Here is a 15,840-nt window from a genome sequence, read left to right as displayed (position 1 = left end):
ATCGAACAACTTTCTTTGACTTATCATTTGCTTCTCTGATGTTCTTGTTTAAAAAAAAAAATCAAATGCTTTTTTATCATTTCATACTCATTTTTAAATATCCCCTAATTTTTGTGAGCTGTATATTTGCATACATGCATATGAGTAGGTTTTTAACCCATTTTATAAAAAAATCGATGCTTAAATTTGTGTAATAAAAGAATCTTAGATTTTGCTTTTGAAATTTTGTATAGGTATCTTCGTTTATTCAGCCTGTGTATCATCTCTTCATTTATTTTTGTCCTTTTATATTGCAAATTGGCCACTTGTCTTCTGTTATTAAAGATGTTACTTGAGAAGATGGTTAGAGAGAAGGGCTTTCTGCATTGGCTTACACAGTGAGACACTGTACTTCTACAGTGTTATGTTAGGTATGCATACATGCCTAGTATAGAGTTTTAGCTAGCTTTTGTATACAATAGTATATCTGTTCCCTTTTAGGTTTTAGATAGTAGCACTTCAATTTATTATTTTACTATGGCTAATGTCTTGTGAAAAAAACAGTACTTTTCCTTTAAAGATATGTGCTGAGGAGGGGTATTAATGTTAATTGGAATTATTTGATCCCCAAAAGTCACTTTAGTATTTATATTAGTGGTAACTCTAAAAATATCACCTTGTCAAAACCGATAAATCCTGAAAATATAAAAGTATTTTTGTATTCTAACAGAAAATAAATCATTTCAGAAATACTACCTTCATGTATTTCATTACAGGTTCTGTCATTCAAAGTAATTTGCTATTGCCATAGTTAACTGACCTTGTCACCGCATCTTGCATTTGGCCATGTAAGAAAGTGAACTAGCAAATGAATCATGGATATTTATTTTGTATTCCAGAATGGGAAAACAAAATCTACCTTTTCTTTCTTTTATTCGTTTTTTTTTAAGCGCAAGAGAGGGAGAGGGACAGACAGACAGGAAAGGAGAGAGATGAGAAGCATCAATTTGTAATTGCAGCACCTTAGTAGTTCACTGATTCTCCTCATATGTGCCTGGACTTGGAGTGGGAGTGTTGGGCTCAAGCCAGCGACCACAGGTCATGATCCTGTGCCCAAGCTGGCGACCCCGCACTCAAGCTGGTGAGCCCGTGCTCAAGCTGGTGAGCCCGTGCTCAAGCTGGAAACCTCAGGGTTTCCAACAGGGTATTCAGTGTCCCAGGCTGACGCTCTATCCATTGCACTACTGCCTGGTCAGGTGAAATCTAGCTTTTCTTAGCAAATAAAAGAGTCTGTAAATCTAAAGATAAAACCTTGGGATTTAATGGCACTTCAGTACACACGTACTGATTGGAGAAAGGATGTAATGAGTGTATTATCCTCCTGTGATTCATGTACACTGCTTTAGAAACTCCTTGTATTTTGATATTATATGGTCTGCACTTAGTTCTTTTAAGCTTTGTGAGTAGAAGTTTTATTTTAGTGTGAAATCCATTTTTAATTTTATTTAAGAAAAATATTATCATGGAATTTAGATTTTTCCCCCTAAACTTTTAACTTTCAAAGTAGTGAATTATTATATATCCCAGTTAATAATCTATGTACTTGAGTTTCCCTTCATTCTCTCTGGTACAGCCTGTGGGTTTAAATTTTTTTTAATGTATTTATTGATTTGAGAGAGAGAGACAAAAAGCCATTAATTGTTGCTCCACTTATTTATGCATTTATTGCTTGATTCTTGCATGAGCCCCAACCGAGGATCAAACCCTCATCCTTGGTGTATCAGACCACGCTCTAACCAACCGAGCTACCGGCCAGGCCTGGGTTTAGTATTTTTGACTCCTAGGTAGTGCTGAGAAGAGCCTTGATCGATAGACCTTCATGTTGACGTTCCTTCCCAGAACCAGATGAGGTGGGCCAGCTTTCTGATGTTCTCTCCAGGCCTCGTTCGCCTGGACTTGGAGTGGGAGTGTTGATGTTATCTCCCACTTGGAGTGGGACCATGATGTTATCTCCATGGTCAGGTCAGCGGATCTCCTTCAGTCGTCCTCGTGCTCTGTCAGATGCCATGCTTCACCAGTCACCTGGCCTTTGATCCTTTGCCTTGTTTTTTACTCTTGATATTCCTTCCATTTCCATCGCTACTGCCCTTGATTCATAGGCTCCTCTGCTCTCCGGGGTCCAGCCCGTCTTCTACTTCCTATGCCAGTTTATTCTCCTTTCTGTTGGCAGCTACCATTTCTGAGTAACACTTGGCTTTCATAATTCATATTCCCCACTCTAGTGGTTTTCCATTGCCTGTTGTCTAAAGCTTAATGTTTTTAGCGTTCATGAAGCAATATATGTATGGAGTGATAAAGAGCTTGGATTTTGGTGACAGATACACCCTGCTTTAGATAAAGGGCTTTGGCCAACTTAACCTCCTTAGGCCACAATTTTATTATAAATAAATGAGAATAATAAAGGTACCTTCCTTATTAGACTGTTAAGATATAAAGGAATACTGCTGTTAATAATCATAGATATTTGTTCAGTGCTTACTGTTTGCCAGGAATAGTTCTAAGTAGTTTGATAATTTTAATTCATTGAATCCTCATAGTATTTCTATAAAATAGATCTTTTTACTGTCCTGATTTTATGTTAAGTGGTAGAAAGATTAAATAACTTGCCCCTAGTCAAGAAGTAACTTAAAAAGTATGAAGTGGTCTAGCAGAAATTCAGGCCCACATAACACTGGGGAACAATTTTTTTCATTTTCTGTTGCATGAAGTTTTAGAACTGTTTCTATATATTTCTGCATCGCTGATTCCAAATCTGAAATACGTTTTTTGGTGCATGCTCTAGTTTTTATGCAATTTTAATTTCTTTTTGTTACAGTTAATGGCATGCATTGGTTTTTAATTTGGAGTTAAAGGGCAACGACTCTTGGATTGAACATAACCACAAGGCAATTAATGTTTTACAAACATCACTTTTACATAATTGTAGTTGTTTTTAAATGTAAAAAATTATTATCTGATGAAAACACCCTCTTATTTTGTTTTAAGTTTGAATCATGGCTTCTTCGAGTAGGCGTAAATGTGAGAATAGTCCTGACACCTTCTGTTATATATGTGGCTGTTACACACTTCAACTTCAACAGCACCATATTTCATCATTTGTGACACGTGCATATATTGCCTATTTTCAAGTTCCCCTTGGCGATCAAGACAAGAATTGGGCTCCTCATATTGTGTGTCATAATTGTGAGGAAATGCTTCGTGACTGGACAAAAGGAAAATGCAAAGGAATTCCTTTTGGTATTCCCGTGGTTTGGCATGAACCTAAGGACCACAGCAGTGACTGTTATTTCTCTTTGATCCATACAAAGGGCATCGGCTAGAAAAAAAGACATATGATCGCATATCCTAATATTCCTTCAGCAATACGACTTATCCCACACTCTGAGACACTCCCAGTTCCAGTTTTCAATGGTTTTCTTTCTTCTAAGGACGAAGAAAGTGAACATGGTGATCAAGTGTATTTTGATAAGATGCATGAGGAAATGGTTGTAGAATCTGAAGGGTCTTCTTCTGATGCCAAGCTGTCATTAACCCCTCAGCAGTTTAGCCAACTCGAATTGAGTGACGTAGTAAGAAGACATGAAAATTGTCCTCGACTTTCTGAAGTATGAGGAGCATAACTGGATCATTTGTGTGGATCTTAAAATGGTAAATTTCCTGCTAGAACAACAGAGAGGTTTCACGAAGTATCCTTGCTTTCTGTGTTTGTGGGACAGCTGAGCCCGGGAGAAACACTGAACACAGAAGGAGTGACCGAAACGTGAAGCTCTGGAAGTAGGGGTGTAAAGTATTGTGAATGAACCTGTAGTTAATCGAGACAGGATCATTTTTACCCACTTCACATCAAACTTGGCTTAATGAAGCAGTATGTTCAGGCTTTGAATAGAGAAAGTGAATGCTTTCAACATATTATTTCTGCTTTCCTGCCTTGCCTTTTGAGAAGATAAAAGCAGGTGTATTCGATGGGCCTCAAATTTGAACCCTCATACATGACGAAGAATATGCCAGGAAGATGAATAAGGAGAAGAAAGCAGCATGACAGTCTTTTGTGGCAGTTACAAAGAACTTCCTTGGCAACAAAAAAGCAGAAAACTATGAACTTCTGGTTCAAAGGATGCTGTTGGCTTTCCACAACATTGGATGTAACATGAGTGTTAAGATTCACTTCCTGAACAGTCAGTCACCTTGATAAGTTTCCTGAAAATCTTGGAGCTGTTAGTGATGTGCAGACTACTGCTGGAGCATCAGACGAGATTGTCCTCAACAAGTACATAAACACAAGAGCTACAAACGCAAATTTTTGCCTGAATAGAATTTAAATAAGTTTTGCGCAAATTTTGTGATTAAAATAAGTGTTTTAATATGTTCTGTTTCAAAATTGTAGACAAATTCTGATGCAGTCATATCTTTTAGTGTATTAGTGTATTTACTGCATTATATAAATGATTATATTTTCACAAAGGCGATGCCCAAGAAGACATTCTACTTCATTATGTTAAACTAAATGTTGAGAATTTTACAATAAGATAAAAACCTAAAATTTTGAATTGCAAAAAAAACTGTAGTTTACAGAGAAAAATTAATGTCAGATCTGAGATCAGCACACTCGAATTAGGTAAGAACAAGTGTTTTTGTGGATGCAACAAAAATTTTATTCCCCAGTGTAATCTGTGTAGAGCTCATGCTTTTACCATTTTACCATTTGGAGTTGTGCTCAGCCTGTGTCCAATAAGAGTTAAATTACTGTTCTTTCTTCTGTGGGCTGGTGTCAGCCCATATTTTCCCTTACAAACCTTGCTTTAGTTCTTACCTCCTGGCAAGTAAATTTTTATCCATTAATTAATTAATTAATTACTTTTAAAATTATTTATTTACTGGGGGGGGCAGCAAGGGAGAGAAATGAGAAACATCAAGGCATAGTTGTATCACTTCAGTTGTTGATTGCTTTTTATATGTGCCTTGATCAGTGGGCTCCAGTCGAACCATTGACCCCTTGCTCAAGCCAGTGACCATGGGATCATGTTGATAATTCCATGCTCAAGCTGGTGAGCCTGCAGTCAAGCCAGATGAGCCCACGCTCAAGCCAGCAACCTTGGCATTTCGAACTTGGGATCTCAGTGTCCCTGGTTGATGATGTTCTATCCACTGCGCCACCACCTGGTCAGGTATCTCTTGGTTATTTTCTAAAAGTAATGACAATTAAATCAGTTACATTTCCAGGGTTTCCTATACACTATTATCAATCCTTTGATCAGTACTTATTTGTGCTCACTTGGCCCTGGTGACCCTGTCCCTGTCCGAGAGGACCGTGCTGGTTGCTGAGGTGGGCTGCTGGACACCGCCGCAGCAGAGTGGGCGCCCTGCACACCCAGGCTGCCTCTCTGGCCTTAACAGTGGGGTCTTGTTTTCTCTTTGCCTCACAGCTTTCATTCCCTTTTAAAATCAGCATTATTGAGGTCTATTTTATGTCTAGCTTTTATTTCTAAGCCAAAAGGAGAAAACCAGTGCTTGTGTTGGCAATATTTGTTATTTGTGGTGCAGGTGTTTTAAAATAAAATATGTATTTTCCGATGGCGACCCCTGTGTTTTGGTCGTTCGACCCCTGCTGGGGTCGTGACCCACAGGTTGAGAACTGCTACACTAAATGCAGGTAGCAGGTTAGTAAGAGCAAGGCCCTGATTTCAGTAACTTCTAACTGCTAGTTTTTCCAGTATTATAGCAAAGTCACCTGGATTTTAAAATTATTATTTTCTGTTAGATTGTCACTAACGTTTATTATGCTTTTTTAGGCACTCGGTCTTGTAAGTGCTTTTTATTTGTATTGAACCCTGTAGCCCTCATCACAAACTTATGCAGCCATACAGGAGACCTTGCACAGACAGGGTAAAAACTTCCCCAGGCCCCAGTGCCTGTGCAGGAACCAGGACTTGAATCCAGGTGGTGTGATTTACTCTTTCATGCTCTCAACTGCAAGGAGTGTGAAATGTCTACATAGAAAGAGTTGAGAGCATTTTAAATGATAACATGTCTCTGTTTGTGGTAAGTGGGTTTTGTATTTTTCTTTTGGGTTGTTTTTTTTTTCCTTTGACCTTAATAGTAGAGTTGGCAATTAGATTCTTTAAAGCTACAGTCGTTAGGTTTTATTTAACAGGTCATTTATAATTTGTAATGTGTGCTGCAGTATGTAAGCTAAGAGAACTTCTAAAATGCAGTGGGTATTCAAACCTACCTGCTGTTGTGTGGCGGCCCCTGTGGGGATACAGGAAACTGCACCCTGCCCAGCCGGCAGGCTGAGTGATTTTTATGTACACTTAGTACTTATTTACCATTTTAATTATTTCCTGGTCCTAGTTATCAGTGAATCAAACCAGAGTTGCTGAATTTTAGTTCAGAAGATTAATTTTAAATTGGTAAACGTTTTTATTCTTGGAATTTTTTGGTGTGGTGGTGCATATGATCTGCACTAACTCTGAATTCTCCTCAAAATGCTGGGTCCTCAATCCAGAAATACAGTGAAGTCACTCCTTCTCAAGGGAGGTAAGCCTCTTTCTCAGCTCATCTTTGCAGTCTAAATGCTGGGCGCAGTGGCCACTGGGCTGGCTCACTGCTGCTCACTAGTCGGTCGTAGAGCAGGGAGCAGAGGGCTGTTTCAGGAAAAGGCGGGAGAAGACCATGTCCCCTGGCACTGTGTTCTGAGGCTCCAGTTCTTGTCTTCTCTTGTTGTAGGCCGGTGTTTCCCAGACTTCCCCATTCTATGCAATGGCCTGCCTGTCAGAAGGAATTTGTAGGCTTTACCTCCTATCTCTCTTAGAGAGGAAGAGAAGCCCAGTGTGAGCTCTAGCTTTCCTAGTAAGAAAGTTTCTGGGCTCAAGAGAGCCCCTTTGGTGTCGCCCCCACATCCAGTGCAGCGCTCCTGCTCAGGGCCACCGCCCCATTCTGCCCGCCGCTCTCTGGCTGCTGGGGGCTCCCTGGAGCTGCCTGAGCAAGGCCTTACCTCCGAGTGAGAGGCAGGTCAGGGCTCCACACCCTGTGTATTTTGTTCAGATTGGGCAATAAAGTCCCACCTTGTGACTGGAGTCATAAAATAATTTGGAAAATTTTTCTCATTTTGTTTCTCTTTGCAGTGTAGAATTTGGAGGTAAGCATCATTCTGGGTGATGCATGCATAGGACCAAGGAGACACCTTCAGGAGAAGTCTCCACATTACTCTCCACTTACTCCTGTTATATCTGCAAGATTGCGGGACCTGTTTCCACAGGCTGTGGTAGGAAGGGGCAGGTTGCTAACACCAGTCATCAGAATTTTTCTGATTATTATTGATATTGAACTCCTTTTCATATGCTTTTTGGTCATTTGTATATCTTCTTTGAGAAAAAGGTTTACTCAAATCCTTTGCCCAGTTTATAATTATTATTTTTATTTTGCTAATGAGTTGTATGAGTTGCTTGGATATTTTGAATATTATCAGATACTTGTTTTGCAATATCTTCTCCCATTCTGTGCCAGGCGTAGTTGCTCTGGCACAGTTCATAGGTGTATGGATAAAAGCCTTAGAGGCTCTCTTGACTAAACTCCTTATTTTAGGTTAGTTTTGTTCTTTTTGTGTGTTTACTGCTTTTAGAAAGACAGAGAGGGAAGGTGGGGGAGAGAGAGAGAAGCATTCATTTGTTCTACTGAGTTGTTTATTGATTGGTTGCTTCCCATAAGTGCCCCTGACCGGGGGTCAAACTCAAAACCCCTCATTCTATGGTTGAACTTGGGAGAAAGGACTTGGTCTCAGCCACAGCTGGTTAGTTCCTGATGAAGAATGGAGTTGTCTTTGGTTCCCAGCCCTGGGTTCTGCCTTCACTTCTGCACTGCTGCCAACCTGCATGTCTGACTCCTGTGGAGAAAGCTGGCCCTGCTCCTGGAAGGCCTGTTCGCTCCCTGAGCAGATGTAGCCCTGGCCCTGCCCTCCTGTGGTTCCTGGTCTCAGCTCTCTTAGCAGCCCAAGGGTCTGTGCAGCCTCTGCTGCCCCCTGCTGCTGAGGCCAAGTATGTATGTTTTGTAGGCCAGAGAGAGAAAAACACTGTGATTTGACAAATGAAGGCAACAGGGGAAATTAGAAAAGGCTTTTTAAACTTTTTCATAATTTGCAAGGGAAGAGCTATCCTTGAACACGAAGCTTGATTCATTGATTTTTACTTTTTTGCATCAATAATTCTGTATACATTTTTGTAAGATTGCCCATGATTTTTGGATACTGGATCCTAGGGTGCTTTATTGCTTTAAACTTCACTGGCTGAGACAGAAATGACATTTTTGAAAATGAAACTATTCTTGGCTTACAGCTAAAGATTTTTTAATTGTAGTCTAGAATTAAAAGAAATGATGGAATCAGATTATGGAATTTTATTGCCACAGAAGTTACCAAGAAGAGCCCATTCATATTAGAAGTGGAAGAGATGAGAAGTTTAATGAGTGACTTAGTAGTTTTAATTTTTTTTTATAAATTTTTATTAATTTTAATGGGTGACATCAATAAATCAGGGTACATATGTTCAAAGAAAACATGTCCAGGTTATCTTGTCATTCAATTATGTTGCATACCCATCACTCAAAGTCAGATTGTCCTCCATCACCTTCTATCTAGTTTTCTTTGTGCCCCTCCCCCTCTCCCCCCCCAACCACCACACTCTTGTCCATGTCTCTTAGTCTCGTTTTTATATGCCACCTACGTATGGAATAATGCAGTTCTTGGTTTTTTTCTGATTTACTTATTTCACTCCGTATAATGTTATCAAGATCCCACCATTTTGTTGTAAATGATCCGATGTCATCATTTCTTATGGCTGAGTAGTATTCCATAGTATATATGTACCCCTCCTTCTTTATCCAGTCATCTATTGATGGGCTTTTTGGTTGTTTCCATGTCTTGGCCACTGTGAACAATGCTGCAATGAACATGGGGCTGCATGTGTCTTTACATATCAGTGTTTCTGAGTTTTGGGGTATATTCTCAGTAGAGGGATTGCTGGGTCATAAGGTAGTTCTATTTTCAGTTTTTTGAGGAACCACCATACTTTCTCTTCTGGCTTAGGTCAGTTGTACCAGTTATTTTGAACTTCCTGTAAGCTAGACCTTGTCTTTGTGTTTTCCACAGATTATCTCTAATTCTTACCTTATATCTAATATATATATATCCCCCCTTTTATAGACATGAAAATGGAGGCTCAGGTAGCTTAGATACCTGGCCCAGTGAATGAATGATTAGCAATAGTTTAGGAACAGTGTACTCCCTAGGTTGTGTTTTAATGCTGCATCTCTTAATGGTTTTTTTCCTTTAATCATTTGCATTACCTTAATTAACTTACTTAATTTGTTCAAGTGGTGAAGTCTTTTGCCTGTTTTCATAGTCAGATGTAGTAAACTATGCTTCTTAAGGAAAATTAACCCAGTTGAGTACAATAGCATTATTTAAAAAATATAGAATCTTAAATTCTTGCTGGGAACACTTACTCATCTGGAGTGCATCCTTCTTATTGGGAACTAACTCCTCCTATGAGCACATTTGGAGAGTGAGTCCCATGAACTCTTACCTGTGCAGCCTCCCACAGGGTAAAAGAGCCTACGAGCTCTGAAAGGCCTAATGTGGAAAGAGAAAGGCTCCTGAAGGATGGGATGGTAGTTCAAAGGTATTTTAGGAAGAGTGTTGACATTTACTGGTACTACTTACCAGGAACCCAACCACATGTTAAATTGTGTTTGCTGTGCCTGTGATTCAGCTTGGTTTCTTTTTGGCCAATCCTTTATCTCCCCTACATGAAGCAGTGAGCTCTGTGGTAAACAAGGACTGTATATGCTTATTGCTTGTATCAGACACATAGTGTAGTGTGTGGCTAGACAAGGGGGTAGAAAGATTAGGTGAGGATTTTCATTCTGTTTGAAAGACAGGCCTTTTTATTTCCATTTTCCTTTTGAAACAGCTGTACCTTCACTACTTAATATTGTGTTGTCTGCTCAGGTTGTGTAGCCAAATACTCAAGGTGGACAGAAGCATTGGTTTTTGCTGTGAACTTTCCAGAGTTGGATGATCATATATATCATCTGTTTGTCTTTTTACCACTTTCTTGTCTATTGTGGATAAGACCTATAAATCACTTAAAATATATGAATAATATTTATTAAATGTTAATATTTATTGAGCATGTAGAAGTCCTAATGTATAGGAACATGATCTGTATTTTAAAAATAATTGTTTATGGAAAGAATCAAAAATTTTTCTCTTGAATGGAAGTAAGCCCAGAAAGACTTTGACCTCCTTTCCTACAGTATTAAAAATGTGTGCACATCGTTAGCCATCATGTAAATACAGATCGGTGGTGAGATGCACCCTTTATGCCTACTCTAGTCGCTGAAATGAAAAAGAGGGAACAAGTGTTGATCATGATGAAGAAATCAAAACCCTCATCTGTGGTTGCTAGGAATGTAGCCACTGTATCAAACAGTTTGGTCATTCATCCAAGGGCTAAGCATGGAGTTATCCTGTGACCCAACAATTGCCCACCTAGGAGTATACCCAAGAAAAATAAAAGCTTGTATCCACAGAAACTTGTATATGAACTTCATGGCAGTATTATTTATAACAGTCCAAAAGTGGGAAAACTTCAAATGTCCGTCAAGTGAATAAATAGCTAGACAAAAATTTATATATCCAATGGAACATTCTTTGGCGATCAGAAGAAAGGATGAGGTATTAACCCATGCAACACATGAAGAACCTTGTAAATATTTATGCCAGTTACTAAAGACCTTTTTGTGTGATTTTATTTATATAAAATGTGCAGAATGAGATAGAAAATAGAATGGTGGTTGCTTAGAGTGGGAAGAGTTTGGAGGGGCTGGAGAGTGATGGCCAGTGAATACAGTGTTTCTTTCTTGGGTGATGAAAGTGTTAGTGTGATGGCTGCACATCTAAGCACCATCGAGTTCTACACTTAAAAGGTAGATTGTATGGCATGTGATTCACATCTCAATAAAGTTTTTTACAAGTACATGTATAGATGTCTGTGTAGATGCACTTGCTTCCACGAGCATAAGTTATCTCCAGAATGATGCACGTTGGTTCCCTGTAGGGAAGAGCTGGGTCGGAGTGAGATTTATTAAATATCCTTTTCTGTCTGTTGAATTTTGTGCGTTGTGACAATATTAACTACTTTACAAATAAATGTTGAACACTGAAGGTGTAAATAATTCATCTTCTCTCTTGATTTTACTGTGATCAGGTTCTTCAGGGGTTAGATTATCTACACAGTAAGTGCAAGATCATTCATACCGACATAAAGCCGGAAAACATCCTGATGTGTGTGGATGACGCCTATGTGAGAAGAATGGCCGCCGAGGCCACCGAATGGCAGAAAGCCGGGGCTCCCCCGCCCTCGGGGTCTGCAGGTGGGGAGCTAGCTTTGTTTCAGTCACTGAGAGCCTGCAGAGTTGCACGTTAAAGGCAACTGAGACAAATATGTACATATACTGCTCACAAAAATTAGGGGATATTTTCACCTGACCAGGCGATGGCTCAGTGGATAGAGCGTTGGACTGGGATACAGAGGACCCAGGTTCAAGACCCTGAGGTCACCAGCTTGAGCACGGGCTCATCTGGTTTGAGCATAGCTCACCAGCTTGGACCCAAGGTTGCTGGCTCGAGCAAGGGTCTGCTGTAGCCCCACTGTCAAGGCACATATGAGAAAGCAATCAATGAACAACTAAGGTGTCGCAACAAAAAACTAATGATTAATGCTTCTTATCTGTCTTCGTTCCTATCTGTCCCTATCTATCCTCTCTGACTCTCTCTCTCTCTGTCTCTGGGAAAAAAAAAATTAGGGGATATTTTTTAAATGAATAGGAAGCTATAAAATATCCCCTAATTTTTGTGAGCGGTATATTAGGAACTTTTGTAAGAACCTGATTGATAGAAATAGCTAGACCTTTTTCTTGAGAAGGAAGATGTCTCAAATTATACTTTAATATTTTAATTACTTAACTTTGTTCTACCTTAAAAATCATTTAAATTCTTATTTGATCTTTGTCTACATTTGGACATGTTCTTCTGCTGCTTGCTTCTCTGCAGAGGAGTGTAAGGTGGCAGGTCCCATGTCACCTGCTGTGGCAATTTTCTGGGTGTCAGGCTGTCGGAGCGCATCCTGGCCTCCAGTCAGCACAGCACGGCAGTCAGGCTTGCTGCTGGTACGGAGTCTGCTCCGGAAGACCCGGGTGGGAAAGACCCAGTGACTTGAGTACTGGCACATACAACTTTATTGCTGGTGGCAGGGAAGTTAGCCGTGCTGTCACCCTTCTTCGTGCCGGCTCTGCCCCGTTGTCAGGCAGGAGCGCAGTCTGCAGTCCACAGCCCTGTGACAGGCTGGGCTCTGGGCAGGGGCCCTCCTCGGAGGCTCACTGTCTACATCAGGTTGTTTTTGTAGAGCAGGGAACTGTATAGTCTGTCAAGCGTTTGAGGCTGGCGAGGTCTAGTCTTGATTTCTAGAATATTTGCTCAGTATCTGATTCATTTCAGTTGTCCAGGCTTGGTAAATAGTTTCGAACATAGATGTACAACTCATCTAAATTGTTCATTTCACTGTTTATAAAACAAATTTGGTTCAGTGACTTCATTTGTGAACTCTTTATTTTCTCAAGTTATCCATCAGTGCTTTGGGGGTGACTGTTTTTGAAATAAATGATTATTTAATTTTAGGTAAATAAGAGAAGTGGCTCTATATTGAACAACTACTGCTGTGGGTTTTGAAACCAATGTATTTGAGTTGGATAAACATTCTTTAGATCTCTGATTCAGAAGCTCTAGTATTTAACAGTTGATGAAGTTGGATAGTGCTTATTTCATTTTACAGTTCAAATTACCTACTAATGTATTAATTTCACTCTAAACAGTCATTTTGTTTTATTTTGTTTTAGTGAGTACAGCTCCACAGCAAAAACCTGTAAGTACTTACACTTAAAAACAACTGCTCATTATTGAACTTTTGAAATTGTAACATTACTTTTTTTCTGCCACAATTTTTTATTTAAGGGTGGTTTGGGGGAATTGGCTGTACATTTTTTTGGTTTGTTTCTCAATCACAGATGTCCTAATATATAGTAATGTAAAAGACAGGTATGTTTATAAATGCTGTGTATTCTTGAATATGTAAGACTTACACTGTTTTGATAAGTTGAACTGATTTTGAGTTAGAAATAGAGCTGTTCCTAGTTTGGTCTTTATTCTCCTCATGTTCTTTCCGGAGTGCTGTCAGCGAGCTTGGGAAACGTGAGGTATTCGAGAGGGAGTTTGAACTGTGATTATTCTGAAAATACTTAGCCATATTTTTCCTTGGCCTTCCAAGTTACCTGTTTTTCTGAAGGTGTTTTAATTTTATTCCAGCCAGTAGTTAAACATAGATGAGTGTTATCTATTTTGTGGTCCTGTCAAAATACTAAGTCCAGTCAAATAAGGCAACTGGCTAGAATTGAATCCTAATCCCACAGAGGAAGCTCCAGAGGACAGAATGTATGCATTTTGAGTTGATGGGTCACCTACAAATTTTAAAAGAGCTTTATGAACCAAAAACATCTGAGAGACAGTGCCCAGAAATTCAGAGTGCTTCCCGCAACCCTGGCTGGGAATGGAAGTCCCGGTCCAGGAGGGAACTGTGCTAGTTGTGCCACCTGGCTCACCTGAGGAAGTGCGTGCGGCCTGGTCACTTCCCACTGCTCACCCCAGGCTGGAGCAGCTCATTTCGATTGTTGATTCTGTGAACACTGGTGGCTCTCACTGCTAGGACTTCCCATTCAGGTGGCCGTGCTTGGAGGCAGGCTGCAACTGGGACTTTTTATTTTCTTTTAGTTCATATGCTCATTCCTTCTACTCATGCAGTCTTGGCTGGTGATAACAGCTCAGTGAGAGACTAAGCATAACAGTGCTTTTCACCAACACTGAATGAAATATACCTGTTTTGGCAGACAGTTAAGTAAGATAGTAAGGAGAGGGGACAGTGTTACTTTGTGTAAAGGTAACAGCATATAAACCTGAGGAGGTGCTTCTTGTGTAAAGGGAATTCTCCTCATTCAGTTCTTAGAGTTTAAAAGAAAAAGACTGAATTGCATTTAAGCTGTATCCCTCTGAGGGTGGGACCTAGTAGCAGTGCATTGTTTGGTATTACTCTGGTTTCTCGTTTCTGGTTTGACCATAGCCCTAGCCACCAGGTGGATCTCGTGTCTGGGCATGTGATTTCAACTCAGTATGACCTGAAAAAACAGGCTGTTGGTATTGGCCATGCTGCCAGCATTTGTTCTATTGCGTAGTGCTTTAAAAAGAAGCACACTGACCTGTGGTATTTTCTTAACATGTTGTAGATAGGAAAAATTTCTAAAAACAAAAAGAAAAAACTGAAAAAGAAGCAGAAAAGGCAGGCTGAGTTACTGGAAAAGCGCCTGCAGGAAATAGAAGAATTGGAGCGCGAGGCCGAAAGGAAAATAATAGAAGAAAATGTAACACCAGCTGTACCTTCCAACGAGCACGACGATGGGTGCTGCCCAGAGCGGAGACCGGAAGCAGCGGCACTGGAGGAGGCTGCCCCGGGGGAGGCTGCGCAGGACCACGGTCAGTGAGAGCAGGCGAGGGGCTGCGGAGAGGGCCCCGCCTCACCATAGGACTGTGCTGCTGCTCAGATAGAAGGAGGATTCTCTTTCACTCCTAATTCGGGAATGTGGGCAACAGCCTGGTAGTTCATTTGTAAAATGTATTCCAGAAATAAGTTAGTAGTTCAAAAGCTTTTTAAAACATGGAAAATGTCTGAGAAACTTTGTTGTCTCTCTCATGATAATGATTGTCTTATTTTGTAATTAACCTTTTACCTAATAGTAATGTACCCACAAAATCTTTTTCCAAAGATAGTAGAGGAGATGATAGAAATGGAAATTTACTATCATAGTCATTCTCCCCAAAAAGCATTTTCTAATAAGAGCAGCCAGTTACTTAATAAATGAAAAATAAGATTTCCAAAACCCGAGGATGTATCCTGAGAGCCGAGCGGTGTCTGCCGCGTAGAACAGACGTTAAGCTCACACAGAAACACCTGTTGTTGGAGGAGATAAGTCCCTAGTGCCAGTGTGTTAAAGAGAGTGACAAGTTCTAATTCTTAACTCATCAACCTTTTAAGGGGAAGCTGAGGACCAGGAAGAGAAAGAAGACGCCGAGAAAGAGAACATTGAGAAAGATGAAGACGATGTTGAACAGGAACTTGAGAACATAGACCCTACGTGGATAGAGTCACCCAAAACCAATGGCCATATTGAGAACGGCCCGTTCCTACTGGAACAGCAGCTGGATGACGAAGATGACGATGAAGAAGATTGCCCAAACCCTGAGGAGTATAACCTAGATGAGCCAAATGCAGAGAGTGATTACACATATAGCAGCTCCTACGAACAATTCAATGGTGAATTGCCAAATGGACAACATAAAATTTCTGAGTCACAGTTTCCAGAGTTTTCCTCATCATTGTTCTCTGGGCCCTTAGAACCTGTGGCTTGTGGCTCTGCACTTTCCGAGGGGTCCCCACTTACTGAGCACGAGGACAGCAGTCCGTCCCATGACAGAAGCAGGACGGTTTCAGCCTCCAGCACGGGGGATTTGCCAAAAAGTAAGTGTCCCTCCCCATCAGGTACCCGCTTTCAGTGGCCTGAGTGTCCCACACTTGACAAACGCTGTGGAGGGAATTTGGTGCAAGTGGTAAAGTCATGTGTATGCATTATCTGTGTTCATGT

General features: G+C 40.4%; 1 protein-coding gene across 8 annotated transcripts in view; it reads left to right on the top strand.

Annotated features, from left to right (window-relative positions):
• The window catches only part of SRPK2 (SRSF protein kinase 2), a 300,854-nt gene that overhangs the window by 258,538 nt on the left and 26,476 nt on the right, over positions 1-15,840 (top strand). For 7 of the 8 annotated variants that reach the window (XM_066354340.1, XM_066354337.1, XM_066354335.1 and 4 more), the window contains 4 exons: positions 11,304-11,469; positions 12,991-13,016; positions 14,428-14,674; positions 15,234-15,716. In XM_066354340.1, coding sequence (XP_066210437.1) covers positions 11,304-11,469; positions 12,991-13,016; positions 14,428-14,674; positions 15,234-15,716 — 922 coding nt within the window. The remainder of the gene's footprint in view (positions 1-11,303; positions 11,470-12,990; positions 13,017-14,427; positions 14,675-15,233; positions 15,717-15,840) is intronic. The other variant, XM_066354334.1, reaches the window with a different exon arrangement.

This window comes from Saccopteryx leptura, chromosome 12 (assembly GCF_036850995.1).
Source record: "Saccopteryx leptura isolate mSacLep1 chromosome 12, mSacLep1_pri_phased_curated, whole genome shotgun sequence".
Lineage (NCBI taxonomy): Eukaryota > Metazoa > Chordata > Mammalia > Chiroptera > Emballonuridae > Saccopteryx > Saccopteryx leptura.
The sequence above is the reverse complement of the archived record's forward strand: the minus strand, read 5'-3'. Positions and strand labels throughout refer to the sequence as shown.